The 18,350-nt window shown below is 40.6% G+C and overlaps 1 protein-coding gene across 1 annotated transcript in view; it reads right to left on the bottom strand.

The window, feature by feature from the left end:
* CCDC102B (coiled-coil domain containing 102B) overlaps positions 1-18,350 on the bottom strand; it is a 340,911-nt gene that overhangs the window by 296,027 nt on the left and 26,534 nt on the right. Inside the window, exons 2-3 of the mRNA XM_074943138.1 lie at positions 4,020-4,637; positions 25-236 (exon numbers count right to left, since the gene is read on the bottom strand). Coding sequence (XP_074799239.1) covers positions 25-236; positions 4,020-4,610 — 803 coding nt within the window. The 5' untranslated portion in view covers positions 4,611-4,637. The remainder of the gene's footprint in view (positions 1-24; positions 237-4,019; positions 4,638-18,350) is intronic.

Here is an 18,350-nt window from a genome sequence, read left to right as displayed (position 1 = left end):
AGGGAGAATCAATTTTGCACTTACTCTCTTTCCTTCTGTAAGACTTTCTGTGACTCATCCAATTGCAAATGCAAAGCAGAAACATGTATTAATTCATTCCCTTGAGGATGGACTATGTCGTCGAGCCTTTGTCTAGGCTTCTCCCAACCGATGTCAGAAGCAAAGGAGTCAGGAAGGCTCAGATTGAATCTCGTACCTTGGTTCTTTCTTAATGTGTTTTCAGTTGTCTCTACCTCCTGAGAAAAAAACATAAGAACAAAACATCCTAAGCCAGAAAGACAAACATATGTAAGGAACAGCCATCTCATAATGAAGTCTACAAGGACCGTCATGCTCTTCAAACATGTACAGCCGCACAGAAGGAAGAATCACATATCTTGCACATCAATATGAGAGGCCAATAGACTATGGTCAGTAATGCCCCTGACCGCCTTGATGATCAGCTGGTGTGGTTGGTGGCACTCTACACCAGGAGTTTCAAACATGCGGCCCTCGGTGCACATGCGGCTTATGGAGTTATTTTCTACGGCCCACCATAGGCACTGACTCCGTGGTTGCTCCGAGGCTGGAGCATCCACAGGGAAAAATTAGTGGGTGCTCTGCAGCCAAGCTCCCCGCTCCTCTGCCTACCTCCCAGCGCTTGCTGCCGCCAAACAGCTGTTTGCACACTCCGGGGGAGTTGGGGGGAGGAGCGGAAATGTGGCATGCTCAGGGGAGGAGGTGGGGAAGAGGCAGGGCCAGGGCGGGGATTTGGGGAAGGGGTTGGAATAGGGGCAGGGAGGGGGCATGTTTTGTTGTTTGAGTGAGGTGGTTTGGCATTCTGCTCTGGCTGCTGTCTGCCGAAGGTGGAAGGTTTACAGTGCTGTGGGATGAGCGATTTGGGTGGGAAGTTCTCTTCAGGGTGGGGGTTGGATGGTTTTGTTTACTTGAATCAGATCAATGTGCCTCTACCCCCCATGCTCTCAGGACAGCACCTCCTGCTACAAGACATGTGCTCACACGGCGCACATGCTCCCAGCTTACAAACTGCAGCTGGCTGCTCCCTGCCCCCTAAGCATCTTCATTCTTCTGTGTACATGAACTAGGAGGCTCTTCCCGCACAGGAATGGTTACAACAGAACATCACCTTGTGGAAGCTAGTGTCCTCTTTGCCTTTAACCCCAGCCCAGGTGCTCAGAGCTGGGGGACTCTCAAGGACTGCATCTTACACATGTTGCCACACCTCTGGCCCCAGAGCCCTTTAAATCAACAGACAGGAGTCACAAGAGACTTGACAACTGGAGCCTAAGCTGAGACCAGCAAACTCATATCATGTACCATCAGTTTGGCTTTAAATCCTAGATTCAGGAGGTGAGAGCCAAGTGTCTTGCCCAGGCTTTCGGTTTTCCCTTTCAGATCAAATCCCGCTTGGTGCCTCCAGAGTAGCTGAAGGGGTAGGCAAGCCATGATATGTTCAGCAGCACCCCACAGGTCTCACTTAACTTTAGTTGTTCATTTTTTTCATTTTTGACTATACTTTTGTATCATTGTATGAAAAGGTTTCAGTGATGCGGCCCTCAGGCCAATGTACTAGTCCTCATGTGGCCCTCGTGGTAATTTCAGTTTGAGATCCCTGCTCTACACCACAAAAAAGGTGTATCCAACCAGAGTGGTGTGAAGCCAAGGATCTGTTTCTCTCAGGCATTGAAATATTCTTTCCAGCTAGCATTTTGAAAAGGTCCCAGATGTGACCCTGAATCCAAATTCCATTGATGTCCACTGGTTTTTTTCTGGAGGGACGGAAATGGTGCAGGGGAAGGGAACAGAGTTTATGCCTAAATACATTTCTGTTTTGTGAAGGCAAATGATTTTGCATAAAGAATTGTGGGAACAAAATTTAATCCATAATTAAGTAAATTGAAGTTCTCCCAAGAGAAATCCAGCTAACTTCAGAAATACAATAAATTGTGTTTCCTCCAATTAGCTTATAAACTAATTCAGTTTCTCTCAATAAACCTCTGTACTGTTCCTGACAACTCTGTTTGACTGACATTACCAAAACTTTTTAACATGATGCCTGAAAATTATATTGTAAAAGATACTGTAAATTAGGTAAATGGATATTCCGAGGCAATTTTAACACACTGAAACTATAAAGCCTCAAATTAAAGCTGGCATATTATCCTTCATCAGTGAAAGAGATATACTGTTAAAATATATTTGTGTCATTCCCTCCTTTAGGCCCTGCACATTACACATTTTAGTGACTCTGACATACAGTTAATAACATACGTCTGTGGAGAATTCGAGACTTGGGGTGATGTTCCAGCCCTGTTGAAGTCAATGGAAAATCTCTAGGGCCAGAGTTTCGCCATTGGACTGTAAACAGAAAATACTGTTTGGGTGTTCATTGATTTGAGTTCTGTATTACAGTGTTTTTGAGTTTTAAATAGGATTGCTAAATAACAAATAGCACACTGTAGTTCTCTTCTATAACAAAGACAGATGCACTGATCAGTGTGCATGTTTAGTAGCAAAGTCAAGAGAATTATTACACTTTTTATGGATGTCAGTGGCGATTAAATGAATAGATTCAAAGACCCAATGTGTATACCTCAAATAATCACTTTGTCTAATTAAAGGAGTTCATTTTAAAATCAATATTGCAAATATAGTTTTAAAAGGATCCTTCATGTAAAAATAATTAGGAACATAGTGTTTTGTATTTAATTCAGCACATTTCTTCTTAGAGTAAATGAAATTATCTTCGTTACATGATGTGACCACTCGTCGAGGTCAGCCTGATAAAAAAAGTTGGATGATGATGATGATGATGATACCAGGACAAATCATAACAGCACATTTTCATTAAGCCTGGTGAACTCGCAGGAAACTGCCTAACACATTAGAATCAAATCACTGGCTAGTCCTTCTGAATAAGGTTCAAATATAATTTTCCAATTGTTGCAAAAATCTTAGAGTTCATAATAAACTTGAGGCCAAAATTCTTAACTGGAGTAAGTCCACTGAAATAAAAGGAATTACATTAGCAAAGAATTTGGTTCTATGTCTAAGCCCCTTTTTTGAGTGTGCCTACAGAAGAAACACACAATGAAATGCATAATTGGTCAGAATCTTTTTTCAGGTTGATTCTCAAGTACCAGTAAAATGTGTAGGTCACAGCACATAGTGTAGTTCACCTCACAGCAGTGTCGGTGGAAATTCTGACAAAAGATGTACATGCTGAAGGCCCTGATTCATAATCTATTCACGTCAATGCAAACTTTGAGTTGACTGGGCTTTGAATCAGGCCTATAGTCAATACATGTTATAGGTGATGCTGTTTATGATGGGTATATAATATATATAATATATATCCAGGGCTGGAATGAATACCTACAAAGGAAGAGGGTACAGTTCCATTTGTTAAAACTAGTTCCTTTATTTTAAAACAGGCAACTGTAGAGCTGGAAAAGTTGCACCAAACTATTCCATTCATTAAGAGTCCATGGCTACCTTCTGATCCTATATTACCAAGAAACAACGTAACTACAGTCCTGGCTCTTTACTAATACTCCTGTTCTGCAGGAAGGGGATGTCCCCCCGCACTCAAGGAACTCAAAGTTATTCACTAGAATCTAGAATTAACTGTGAAGGGCAGGAAGAATTTTGGAAGACCAGACTATATAAATAGCTTCCACTCATTTTCAGATCTACCTGTGTCCATAGACCAGTAAAGACATTAATGACTGGACACCAGAAAACCTACACTGCTTTTTGAAGGGGGAAAAATTATATAAGTCACAGGGGAGCCCAAATTATCATCTCATGTAACTGCCGCCATGACAACTGTTTATATATGAGTGATAATGCAAATTGGTCTTCTAGTTTATATATAAACAAAGCTTTATGTACTGAAATTTTAGTAGTGGAGACAGGCATACATGTATAGTGTTACCATGAAGCATAGAAAAGTAGACCTTATGTAGTCTTGCTAAAAATGCAGATTTCTGAAGATACAAATGTGTAGTTCCCTTTACCTTATGTGTTTCTTGTACCACAAGGATCTTGTTCTTGATCACATCTTTAACAGGCTCTTGTTCCAGACACACAAACGGGTACTCCTTTTCTGTCATACAGAGCATCTCTGAGAAATTGGGTTTCTTTTTCCAAGTGACTTCAGTTTCCCACTCTTCCTTTTCAATTAGTAAGTCTTGGTTTAGCTTTTTCAGTGCATTCAGTTCCTTCATTGTGGTCTCCAGTTTGATTCTCAATTGTCTCCCTTCCTCCCGGGCTTTATTCCTTTCTGCTCTAACTTTGCTCCATTTCTCCCGCCAGTTGGCTGTGCAGTCTGACCACCAGCGCATGGTCTTCTCCATTTGGGCCGCTCTAGCCTTAACTTCTTCCAGCTCCCGAAGTCGGAGCTCTTCAGAAATCTCCCAGTCATTGTTGTTACTAATTTGCATACAAGGATGATGAGAGGAGTATGGATGGAGCCGCTGAGATGGTAAACTTGAGTTACAGAGGTTACCTGTTGCTTTGCTACCTTCAGCTAGTTCATAAGATTGTCTTTGTTGGGTCCTGAAAACCTGTGTCTTGTCAGATAATTTATGGACAGAGTCTAGATTCATGTTTCAATTCTTAATCTAATTTCACACCTAAAACAGATAAGGAGAATTGAATATTAGTTATAAATATAACTACACATATGTCCAATAAATTAGAAAATCTTTAGAACCATGAGCACATCAGAAGTCAGATTGTAGATTCCACTTTACTTTTCTGCCCAAACTGTGATGCCCTTATTAAGTTTTTGCTCAAGCAAAATCTCAGAATTTGCGTGCATAAGAAAAGAATACAACAAAACTAAGGACCTCAAGACTTCATCCTCTCTCTCTTAAGAAAATTAAAATTTCCATAAGGGGTGACATATAGCAGTCCCAACACCAAAAGCAGCAGAGGGATGGTCTGTCCCCATTACTTCTTTGCTACAGTCATCTACAGAACACTTCCCACATGAAACTAACTCAGCTCTGCTAGCCAGTGCTTGGGGTGAGAGGAGTAAAACCTTGATTCCACCCATTCCCCACTTCTCTATAACCACTTCTACTCACCTGCTTGGGGAAAGGGATGACTAGTACTTACTTTCAGCCCCACACACAGAGTGGTGAATTGAGTCACCTGTGCCCCCTTACTCACTTACCCAGTATCTTAAAGAAAAGTGACAGTCCTGCCAGTATTAGCAGAAGAATGGATACTGTAGGTAAGCATTGACACTTCTACAATCTAACATCTAGCTTGTTTCAGTGATTTATATATTATGGTGATTAGTTTTAAAGTTATTACATTAATTAGAAAAACAACCTAAATGAAAGTCCAGTAACAAATTATTTACCAACATTTCATCTTGAAAAAATTAAAGCAATTAACAAGTTATTTTAGCGTAATGCTTTGCTCTCATTTTTATGCATATTAGCCAGGAGCTTCTGCAGTTTTTTTCAATCATCAATCAGATGTTCCCAGCCAGTTTTAATTGGTATTTGACTTTGCAGAACATTCATAATATTATTTGTCATTTATTAAATGTTTCTGGATCATTGTTACAACATAACTATATCTACACTGCAGCTAGGAGTGTGATTCCTTTGCTCTTTACCTTATAAGAAATCTGTCTCTCTTGAAAGACAGTAGCTGACTGAGAGACACACATTGCTCTCTCTCATAGAGACTTTATTTTCATCCTTGCTTCTTGTTTTCACAAATTTAAACTACAAGTCATTTTATTATGCCAAAAGTATGTCGTTGTTTTTTCTGTATAGAAATGTCATAAGACAGAATTTGGAGATAAAGTTGCACCATTCAGCATCAGAAGCAACAGTAAGGACAAAATTACAAGCCGGATAATAAGTACCAATAGGAAAAGTTCCTGAAGGAGTTTAATATCTGGACTTCAGGATAACTCCACTCTTTTGGGAAAAAAACCTGAAATATGTATTTACTCTATCACGAACCCTCCTCTCCATTCTTAATGTTGTGCATATCTATACAAGAGATAAAGATTACAAGATGAGGAATATTATGCAGAAGGATTTATATTTCCACCTAAAATTGGACATTTGTTGATGTTCACGTAGATAAGGGCAACTAGTGGCTTTGCTCATTGAAAACACCCTTGGGGCCATACAGGTAGTATTGGATGCAGCCCACAATGGTAAATAGTTTGAGAACCACTGCTTTAGAGGGAGGCTGATACCTATTTCCCAATTTTGGTTATACAAAAACCCAGACTTTTATACCTACGCCCAAAGAAGTTGTCTGAGGATCACCTGTTATAAGAGGCCAAAATCAAAGGCCCAAGCTGTATAAAAGGAAAGAATGAAGGATTCATGGCTGTTCTGGTTCTCAATCTGAGACAGTTATGATCTTGTAGGTTTTGAAGAGCTAACACCTCTCAGAGCCCAAGGTTGGAGCTGGGGACCTCTGGTAAGCTTTTTAGCATGTTTGTAAGTACTCTTTTTTAAATGTTTTTTTCTGTGATACGTTCACTTTAAGAATAAATGTGTGCTTGCTTAGAAAGGGTTGTGTGGTAACTTACAACTGTGGGCAGTTACACTGTTTATAGCCTTCGGAGAGAAAGCAAAACACAGGCTGACCTTTGAGGCAGGTCTGGCTTGCTGAAGAGACCACTGTATAGCTAGAGAACTGCATAGCCTGCAAAACCTTGGGCAGGAAGGAGAGCACTGAAGAGCCAAGAGTCTAGAGTGGGTTCCCTTGAGGGATTATGGAGGAGTTGCCCTGAATTGTGACAATAGGATCAAACCCTTGGGAAACAGGCTACGATGGTGATCCCCTTGAATGATATCACAGTCTTATCTCATAGTGCACACAATTTTTTGAGGAAAAATGTCATATTGATGAAGTTGTACCACATTTGTATCAGTTGAAAGCCTCTGCTATAATGGATGTGTGGATAGAACATGTGCAGTCAAATCTTGGCCAGATAGACAGTATGGCCCCGTGGATAGAACACTGGACTGAGACTCAAGAAACAAGATATATTCCCTGGTCTCCAGCTGGTCTACTGGGTGACCTTTTGCAAGTTGCTGCACCGCTTTACCTCAGTTTCCCCATCTGCAAAAATCGGGATGATACCAACCTTTTCTGTAATGCACTTTGAGATCTACAGATGAAAACTGCTACGTAGAAAAAAAAAACAAAACTATGTATTACTACATATTCCAAACAGACAAATAATATAAAGACACGGCTAGCTCCAAAGATTCTGTGGCACTAGATATTTGCTCCTGTTCCATTCCATCACAATTACAGAAGGTCCACTAACACAGTCAGTCAAAATCACTGAAGATTTTACATCTCCTATTTTCCTCCACAAGCCACTTATTCTGCATGCATAGCAGAATGGGAGGCCAGATAGGGAGGCCAGATAAAGATAATATTGCATAGCATTTTAATCATCTTATGCATATAGAACAGGGATCGGCAACCTTTGGCCCGTGGCCCTCCAGGATAAGCCCCCTGGCAGGCCGGGCCGGTTTGTTTACCTGCCACATCCGCATGTTTGGCCGATTGCAGCTCGCACTGGCCGCAGTTCACCACTCCAGGCCAATTGGGGCTGCAGGAAGCGGCGTCCAGCATATCCCTTGGCCCACACCACTTCCCGCAGCCCCCATTGGCCTGGAACAGCAAACCGCGGCCAATGGGAGCCGCAATCGGCCAAACCTGTAAATGCGGCAGGTAAACAAACCAGCCCAGCCCGCCAGCGTGCTTACCCTGGTGGGCAGCAGGCCAAAGGTTGCAGATCCCGGATATAGAACATACTGTACAATTGACAGCTAATTAACCCTCATAACACCCTTGTGAGGCAGCATTACTTGCATTTCACCATTGGGATACTTGGGGCAGTGTTTAAGGTGCAGATTTTCAAAAATGATCTGTAATTTTGAGTATCCAACTTAAAATAACTCAGCCTGTTTTGCCAGAAATACTGAGCACTTGCAGTTTCGATAGATTTGAATTGGATTTGGCCACTCAAAATTACAGGCCATTTTTGAAAACTCTTGCTGTAAGTATGTCTTTTCCAAGGTCTAGACCAGGCAATGGCAAAGCTGATATCAGAGTCATCAACCTACTAGACAGCATTGCCCATCCATGGTATCAACAACATCTCTAACAGTGTAAAAGATCTGGCATGGAAAAGATACATACACACACACGAAGCTAGAACAGAAAATTGTATTATTAGAATACCCACATGGATCCTAAAACACTGTGGACACAATCCGAAGTTCCTCTATTGATTCTAGGGCTTATCAGTAATCTGCCGAGCCCCTGGCTTCAGAACTCCTCAGGGCCACAGGGAACAGTAACTGGCCAGAACACAATGTGTACCAGACACAGCTCTATGCCAGTGGAGGGGTAAATGGTGGAAACCTTATCCTGGGGATATTCTCTGGTGAGTATTTTCAATGTGGTAAAAAAAAAAAGTGCCATAATGCAGGGATGCATCGAGCCATGATTATGGGAAAAAAACCTCTAACAAAATATTCTGTGTGGTTTACAGTAATAAAGTGGAATTCTCTGTGACACCTTAACTAACATTTAATCTGATTCCAACAGTTACTTTGTTGGATTTGTAGATCATAAAATCTTTGACCAATCATTTTCTCTGGAGATGAATGATTTCATTACCCTTGACTCGCTCACTAGGTAGACTTCTGAGTTTGAGCAGTTATCTGATTTACAATGAATGCCACTTTCAGTTATTGAAAAAACATTTACTAAATGACCAGGAAAGGTTCTGTCATAAATATAAAGGGAAGGGTAACAACGTTCCTGCATACAGTACTATAAAATCACTCCTGGCCAGAGGCACAAAATCCTTTTACCTGTAAAGCGTTAAGAAGATCAGGAAACTTGGCTGGCTGACCAAAAGGACCAATAAGGAGACAAGATACTTTCAAATCTGGGGGGCGTTTGGGGCAGGGGGAAGGTTTTGGTCTGTCTGTCCTGTGTGCTTGCTGGACACAGATCAAGGAAGCAAGCAATCCAACTCCATTAGAATTAGTAAGTACTAGCAAGGGAATGTGTTAGCTTATTTTTGTTTTGGCTTGTGATTTTCTCTGTGCTGAGAGGAAGGTGTATTCCTGGTTTTTCTTTTTGTAACTTTAAAGTTTGGCCCAGAGGGAAATCCTCTGTGTTTTTGGATCTTTTGTTACTCTGTAAAGTTATTTTCCATCCTGATTTTACAAAGGTGATTTTTACCTTTTTTTTTTTTTAATAAAATCCTTCTTTTAAGAACCTGACTGATTTCTCTATTGTCCTGAGACCCAGGGGTTTGGGTCTCTGATCACTTTGTAACCAGTTGGTTAGGATATTATTCTCAAGCCTTCCCAGGAAAGGGGGTGTAAGGGCTTGGGGGGATATTTTGGGGGGAGTAGGAACTCCAAGTGGATCCTTTCCCTGATTATTTGTTAAATCACTTGGTTGTGGCAGCATACTGTTCAAGGACAAGGTGGAATTTGTGCCTTGGGAAAATTTTTAACCTAAGCTAATCAAAATAAGCTTAGAGGGTCTTTCACGTGGGTCCCCACGTCTGTACCCTAGAGTTCAGAGTGTGGAGGGAACACCAACAGGTTCCAAGACCATTTTGATGAGCAACTAATAAATGTGGTTGCAGTCAACTGTATTATCTCTGTTGTCAGGCCAGTTGTCTGGCAAATATGCATGCCTGCTAATTTTCAAAAGGAAGGGAGTTCCATAGGTGAGGTCCCTGAACCAAGAAGGCCTTGAACTTGGCCCAGTTCAGACATAACCAAAGGAGAGCCAGGTTTAATTGGCTTTCTGACTTCAACTACCAGGAAAATAGCAAGTTGTGGGTGTATGTAGAGATGATTGTCAAGAACCTGAAGCCTGGATTATTAATTTTCAAAATTACAATAAATTGAATGAGAAAAAGATATTCAAGGCTCCCACATCAAGGGGAAATGACTTATTAGTACAATAAACTTACAATAATTCTCCTTATCCTTCCAAAAAAGTTTGGAAGAGTTATGCATTTGTAAACTTTCAAGACATGTAAGTAACTTTTAGTCTGCTAGTAATTTGCAGTCACCTTGTAATTGGGTATTGGTATGTGGAGGGCTCTTCTACAAATTAAGTGTGATTTCCTTCCCTTTCTCCAACTGGCCAGATGTGAAATGATGTTGATTCCTTCCTTCAGCATTTGGCTTGAACTCTTTCTTCTGTTTTAAATCATTTCTTTAGTTAGGGACAGGTTGGTATTTATTTAATCTATTAAGACAAGCTATCAGATGGTACTCAGAGACAAATAAAACTACTCAGAGAAAATGCTTAGACCACACTGTAGCACAAAAAGATCAACCTAAGTGGTTAGATGAGTAGCTTGATAAAACCACCATGACGCATCCTAGATATCCCTCCCATTATGGAAGATGCATGGGCTGAGCTCCCCAGCTATGTACCAAATTCCCATGAGGCACTGCAGCAGAATCTTTGAATATATTTTATTTTCTGCCAAAGTGTTTCAGTTTTGGGGCCTTCAGGCTTTTTGACTAAAAGTTAAAATTCTAGGCAGACAAGAAACACTGTTCTTGGAAAATTTTGTTAACTTGAAAAGCGATTTTTTTCGTCAAAAACGAGTTTTGACAGAGAAATTGTGATCAGCCATGCTGAGTGATCTCAATTTCTGATCACTATTTCCTGGAAATATTAATCTGCCTCTAAAATGGTGGGATAAAGCCTGTTTTGTCAGGGTTTCCCCTTCTCCCCAAATATAGATCTTTTAGTCTATGGAAAGTATGTTGGGTGAAGTTAGATCTCTTGTTCCTATTGTTTTGAGAGCTAAATGTTAGAGGATGCGAAAGGTGTAAATGAGTTACTATGAGTGAATAGGGCAGATGGCACCCATGCTCTGTTTATTAGGCAGAGACCACAATAAGAATGACAGTAAGAAAGCTTTTGTAACCATGAATTGTTAATATTAGTACTCGCACTCCTCTTTAATAGAAGCCATAGGACTCTTAGAGATAATCAGTTATAAGGAATCACTTCATTAGGTTATGCTTGAGAGCATAATAGCTTTCAAATCTACATGTCAAGAGGATAGAATGGATCGTTTTAATGTGCCTGTCTGTGGTAATTTTGCAATTGTTGCTTTATGTAGGATAACGCCACATGGCTGCTGCCATTGACAGAACATCACTAAAAACAAGAGGCTGCATCTCAGCAAAACATGAGAAGATCATCTTTGTGTCAATCTGCAGAAGGCGGAGTAACAAGGGAAAGCTAAATGTTACACATGGGATTTACTGTTGCCTCTCAACTCTGAGTTGTGGCTGAGGAAAGAGACTTTGCCTGTAACACATGTCGAACTTTGTCTGCTTTCTTTCCCCTGCATCATCTGTTCCTTTAAACACAAGAACTAGGGGTCACCAAATGAAATTAATAGGCAGCAAGTTTAAAACAAACAAAAGGAAGTATTTCTTCACACAATGCACCGTCAACCTGTGGAACTCTTTGCCGGAGGATGTTGTGAAGGCCAAGACTATAATGGGGTTTAAAAAATAACAAACCTAGATAAGTTCATGGAAGATAGATCCATCAATGGCTATTATCCAGGATGGGCAGGGATGGTGTCCCTAGCCTCTGTTTGCCACAAGTTGGGAATGGGTGACAGGGGATGGATCACTTGACGATTACCTGTTCTGTTCATTCCCTCTGGAGTACCAGGCATTGGCCACTGTTGGAAGACAGGATACTGGGCTAGATGGACCTTTGGTCTGACCCAGTATGGCCGTTCTTATGTAAACATTTAAAAGGACACTATCAATTTGAAATCTAGTCAACTAGAAAAAAAAAAAGAGTTAAAGGGCCCTTTCAGCCATCATATCTACTCCCAAGTCTCCTGACCATTTTTGTAGTTCTCTGTTGACTTTTCTCAAAATGTTTCTCTTCCTTGTTCTGTGAAAAATCCACATAAACACAGTGACTTCCCCTCCTGCACAGCTGCTCCTAGAGATCAGTGACCCATATTGTAAACACCATACAGAATCAGTTTTTGTCCCTAAGAGCTTAGTCTGTAAACAAAACTACAATTTAATGATCAGAACATAGAAATTAAAAAAAAAAATCCCAGGAAAAAAGTCCTCTAATCTTTTTCAGTCACAATAATACTTGGTGATGATTTTTTTTTGGTCAATATTATTACAATTAAGATTTGCAATTTTTCACAAAATGAGAACTTAAAGAGGATAAGCATTTTGTTTATATTACAGTATATGAAACCAAGTCATCACTGGTGCCATTTCATTGTATTCCCCTTCTCAGCTGGTGGAAAATCAGCATAGCTCCATCAACTTCCATGGAGCTATGCAGATTTATAACAGCTGAGGATCTGGATCCGAAAGAAAGAGGAGGATTCAATGAAGTTGCTCCAGTAATATTATAATCACAGGTTTCAGAGTGGTAGCTGTGTTAGTCTGTATCAGCAAAAAGAATGAGGAGTACTTGTGGCACCTTAGAGAATAATAAATTTATTTGGGCATAAGCTTTCGTGGGCTAACACCCCTGATGAAGTGGGTTTTAGCCCATGAAAGCTTATGCCCAAATAAATTTGTTAGTCTCTAAGGTGCCACAACTACTCCTTGTTTTTTTAATAATAATCACAATAAGGCCTTCAGTTCTGTGATAAGTCTTCCTGATGTATTTAAAACTATATACTCTTTCTATTCCACCCCTATTCAGCCCACTTAGTTATGTAGTCTTCTGGGGTTCATAAGGCCCAGTGAATATACGCATCAAGACAAATGGGACAGCAGGTTGAGTTGACAGGTCAACCTGGTTCACAAGGTGGAAACAACCAAAACGCAAAATCCCCGCCCATGCTCCAAGGTTGGATATTACAAGTTGTTCAAGAAAAGAAGTCCACATACACATCTCAGGGCTATAGTAGTCTAATTTACTCACACCCTTTTAGATGGGAATGGAAGCTCCCAAACTGATCCTTCAGAGGACTGTGGAAAAAGCACTTCTGTCCTCAAGTCACGGGGTCCCTCCTTTCCTTTGCATTCTTATTTCCTCTCTTTTATGGATGGAGAGATGAGTGAACATCTTCCACGGACCCTTACCTTTTCCCTGCTGATAGCTCCAGCTGTTTAATGTCTTCAGACTACACTTAACCCCCTCGTGAATTTTCCGTAGTTGATTGATCTTCAGTTACATACACAGAGTACAAATAGATTTTCCTCATAACATCAGTAGAGTGAAAAATAACATGAGACAGAAACATCTAATTGTTTAAGCTATATGAAAAGGGGAAAAAAAGCTAGAGAACACACACAGTGTTTGGCAAACACAATCAGGAATTTGGGTCTATTCCCTATCTATATTATATAAAAACTTGCCTTGTTTTTTTCCCCTAGCATTGATAAGCAATGTACAACATCATTATCTGGTTAGAGAGAAATTCTGGAGTGAAGGTTGGCAGTGAGACAACATGTATTAACCATTAATATTCTGGTCAACAGCTAGCCAACCAAGAAAATTCTGTTAAAATTTCAGCTCCTGGGTCTTACCCCATGGGTAGAGAGGAAGTCAGTGCCTCTATAAGTAACATTTTTTTCTTCTAAAAGAAGGAGGAGTACTTGTGGCACCTTAGAGACTAACAAATTTATTTGAGCATAAGCTTTCATGGGCTAAAACCCACTTCATAGGATGCATGTAGTGGAAAATACAGTAGGCAGAGATATATATACAAAGAGAACATGAAAAAATGGGTGTTGCCATACCCACTATAATGAGAGCTCACACCTTCTTGTCAACTGTTGGAAATGGGCCATCCTGATTATCACTACAAAAGGTTTTCTCTCTTCTGCTGATAATAGCTCACCTTAACTGATCACTCATTATATTGGGTATAGCAACACCCATTTTTTCATGTTCTCTGTGTATGTATATCTTCCTACTGTATTTTCCACTGCATGCATCCTATGAAGTGGGTTTTAGCCCACGAAAGCTTATGCTCAAATAAATTTGTTAGTCTCTAAGGTGCCACAAGTACTCCTGGTTCTTTTTGCTGATACAGCCTAACATGGCTACCACTCTGAAACCATTTTTTTTCTTCTGTTAGTAGCTGCACATGCATATGCCATTCAGGTGAATCAAAAGCAGTATCATTAGGAGGTGGGCCTTGGAGTGTCCCTCCAAAGTTTGCATCAGATCTTGAAGAAGTCCCGACGATGTAATAAGTGAAGGCCTGCACAGGCGGGAGACACCCCAAGGTTTCAAAAAAAGGTCACTAAGCAAGAGCATAAAGGCATGGACAGCCACAACAATCTGTCTCTGCTGCCTGATCGGTTCTGCTTCTAGTATTGGCTCTCCTTCTGGCAGCAGCCTAGAAGATTTGCTAGACCATCTAGAAGGGGATGGCAAAGTACTGGAGGACTCCAAACAAATATGCAAGGAGCCATCTGAGTAGTCAGAGGGAATCAGGGGTGGCCTGATGAAGCCACAAGGTGGCCTGACTCATCTGAAGCTCATTGTGAAGAGGCCAGCATAAGTACCAAGGCAAGCATGGTAGTCAGTACTGCAAAAGCATCCCAAGATGTTGAGAGTGTGGTATAGTATGGTATCAGCATGGGAAAGACTGTGTAGATGGTGCCAAAATACAAGCTGTGGTTGGTACCCACTCTGACAAAAGTTCGGGCACGAAGGCCACAAGCGCCAAGACAGGGAGTGCAACTGAGGCCGAAAACCTTACCAGAGCCAACCTGTCATGTGCTAGCATCAGAGATGGAAACAGGACCAAGTCGTTGTCACATTTCTTAGCTGGTGCTGCTAACAGTCTCTGCGTCAGAGGTGAGGAGCCAGACTGGCCTGGAATAGCAGGAGATACCACTAGTGCAATGGACTACTGCACCATAGGGAAGTCTGGGATGGAGAGGCAAAGCGAATCCTTTGCTGTCTAATACACTTGTGGAGTTGTCGGTACCAGTAATGTATTGAAACCATGTTAGTGGGAACCAGATTCAATGGCAGTCCTGCAAATGGTGCTGCAGATGATGACACAGTACCATATTTCCTACACCTGTACTGGAGAGAGACAGGTTGACAGACCAGTTCTACCCTGAATACCTGAAGTGTCCCAGTGATGTTCCAAGTCCTTTTTTGAAGAAAAGGAGTCTGTCTTCAACTTCAAGTGGTTCTGGTCTGTTTTATGGGTCCTCTTTTAGGGAGGCCGCAAATTGAAAAATCAACCCCTCTTTCTCCATGGAGAAGAGTCTGAGCCTAGGAGTCCATCAGAAACAATAGCAGCCACCCTAATGATCTGAGTTGGGCCTCACTGCCTGCTTCATGAGGTGGTGGTTGATATGCACATCTCTGGAAATCTGCACCTCTCCTTAATAGGTCCTTCACTAAGGCAAAAAAGGTAGTTTGTGTGGGGGGTCACTACTAGAGGAGAGACCCTACATGATGGGCAATGCTTAAAACCTGGCAAGCGCTGCATGCCATCTGTGTCTAACAGTGAAAAATATTAAAATAACTTAAAATAAAGTATTGTCTGGTTGGTAGCTTTCTTTTTTTAAAGTGTTAGTTAACTATTTACAGTTAAGGTAGAGAGCTAAAATCTGTGACTACACAGAAGAGAAACCATGAGGGAAACCAGAAGGGGAGCTTCAAGTCAAGCCATAGGCAGTGACAAGAAACTGAGTGGGGTGGTGCTGACCTTATGCAGACTCAGGAGGGATCATGAAGATGTGCAGGGTGCCTGTGCTGCTCGGAGGGTACTGCTGCAGAAAACTCTTCAGCTCCGGTATTCTGCGTGCACATGCACCTGAGTGTGCAAGCACTCAAAGAATATACCATGAATCTTTTTAAGTGCTGTCATTCTTATGAAAGTCAGCACTTAGTTGTACCACTGCAAAGCAAGCAGCGGAATAAAAGATCAATGAAACAGTTAACTTCATTCATCCCAAAAGCTGGGAAGCACTCAGTGACTAAAAATCATCAAAAGGAAACATATCCAAAATCAACAACCAACAATCTATTTTATGAAGAATCTATGCATCATTCTTGATGGACCCTTGGGGAAAAATCATGTTTTCTGGCAGTATTATCGTCGTCAAGGCTTTTTACTGTGTGGGTGTGGGTCTGATTTCAGACAATTTAGAATTACTTTCCAGCTGTTAAAGTAGATATGCCATACTCGAAAAGTAAGGACGTGCGTGTGGTTTACAGAACCTTTAAAAACAAAGAAACAAAAAGACCTATAGGAACAAGCAAATTCTAGTACAAATATGCCTGTGTCCTCTCTAGTCTGGTCTAGATTATGAAAAGTACCAACTGTGACAAGGACTGTCAGTAACTAATCCAGGCTGAATCACCACTGGACAGTTTTACAGCATGTATGGTTCAAGACAAATGGACCCCAATTCACCATGGATTATCCCAGTTTCATGCCAGTGTAATTCTATTGATTTTAATGAAGTTACACCAGTGTATAGAAGGAGTGCCACAGTGGTGAGTCACATCTATAGTGTTCAGCACGATAACAGTCAAGGCTAAAACTACAACTTTAAAGTACGGAGTTATTTCCTAGGTGCTCTGAGGTGTAAATTGATTAATACATAGTTTCCTTTTTTATAAGCTTTAGATCTTTGTGACATTTTATGCTGTTCCCATGTTGTCTGCTCACTTGACCAATTTATAATTTGATCTAAATCTGCATAAGAACATCAATTCTGTTTATAACTCTTAATATCATTCATATGAATTACAAGGGGTCTCAAGCAATAAATTACTAGATAGCACAAGGAATAAACTGTCTCACCAACACGTTCCCCTCCTCCCCAAAAGAAAAACAAATGCTCTTAAAGATTTTAAATTTGTTTTATTCTCAAAGATCAGTTTGTGCTTCATTTCTCACAATTATTCACTTTTTTCTGTGTTTCTGTCACAATTTGGCCCCTATCCTATCACTGGATTCACAAGAGTGGACATATTCCAAGCCCAAGTGACTTTAATGGAATTCTGAAAAGGTTCGCCCACATGGATCTGATTGCAGAAATAAGGCCTATGTTAAGAGGTTGGGAAGGTTTGTTATTTTTTTAAACTAAAAAGAATAGGCATTTTGAAACTGCCTAAATGTAAGCCAAAATTATTGTGTTTATTTTTACACAGCTATAAAACATCCACAAATCAGAGCATATGGTATATTTTCCAAAGGCTGTTTAGTCAGATTCTCCAAACGTCATATTCCTTGCATGTGCTATAAATTTAAAATTGGCCAAAAAAATACCTTGAAATAAAAAGAGACAGCAACGAGTCAGAGGAAGACTGTAATTTAATCATTTACTTCTTTTCTACTTTCTGTGCCTTATTCTTTTATTTAAACAGTTTTTGCTATAGTCCTTTTTGTAAATCAAAGTAGCAATGCAAAGCTACATTTATATTTAAAGAGTCCAATTATGCTTGTCACTCATCTGTTAGCTAAATAAAAGGAGGAACACATTTTTCTTGTATGAAAACTGATGTTATGTCCCTAATTGTTCATAGTGGAAAGTTTTAATGTTTTCACTGTCTTTATTCCAACATAAAATCTGTAGAGCAGGTGATGGAAAATTTTTCTGCAGTGGTAAACTGTCAGGCCTGGTCCAATGCTTACTCTTCTGGGATTACATGAAATCACAGCTACAGTTCAGCTACCCTGACTCAAGTTAAAAATTGGGGCACCTCTCCTCTTTTCCCAGTCGAACCACTAAATTTTTTGAACCATTTGAAAAATAGAACAAATAGAAAATTAGGCACCATAGCTTGAGCTCAGCATTCCCTTTAAAGGGGATCAAAATGTGAGCTTTTAAAACTCTTAATGCAAAGAAAGAGAGCAATAAAACTAGCAAGATCCAGAGAACTGGAAAAAGAAAAAAAAACCCACACCTGCTGTTGCACGCATTCCTTGAGGAAACAGAGAAGACAGTATACAAGACAGACAGAACAATTTCCATCTGAGCCAAGTTTGGCACAACTTCTGTTGATCTGGCCCCTTGCAGCTCACCTAATAGATTTTTGCTCATGAACCGTGACCAATGATTTGCAGAACACACAAAGGCTATGTCTACACCACAACCAAGGACAAGCCTAACTCAATATTTTCCTGCTGCTTTGAAGACAACACAAGGCATCCTTGTTCAGGGACCAATTCCAAACATGAGTATGGGGCAGCAATAACAAAAAAGATGAGTACATGGGTACTACCGGGTAAGAAGAATCAGTGTGTGTAACTGGTTATGTTGTATCCTTTAAAGGGGCTACAGGCCCAGCACAGCCCTGATCCC

Source organism: Natator depressus, chromosome 2, assembly GCF_965152275.1.
Source record: "Natator depressus isolate rNatDep1 chromosome 2, rNatDep2.hap1, whole genome shotgun sequence".
Taxonomy (NCBI): domain Eukaryota; kingdom Metazoa; phylum Chordata; order Testudines; family Cheloniidae; genus Natator; species Natator depressus.
Note: the sequence above shows the minus strand (reverse complement) of the source record. Positions and strands in the feature narration are given on the sequence as shown.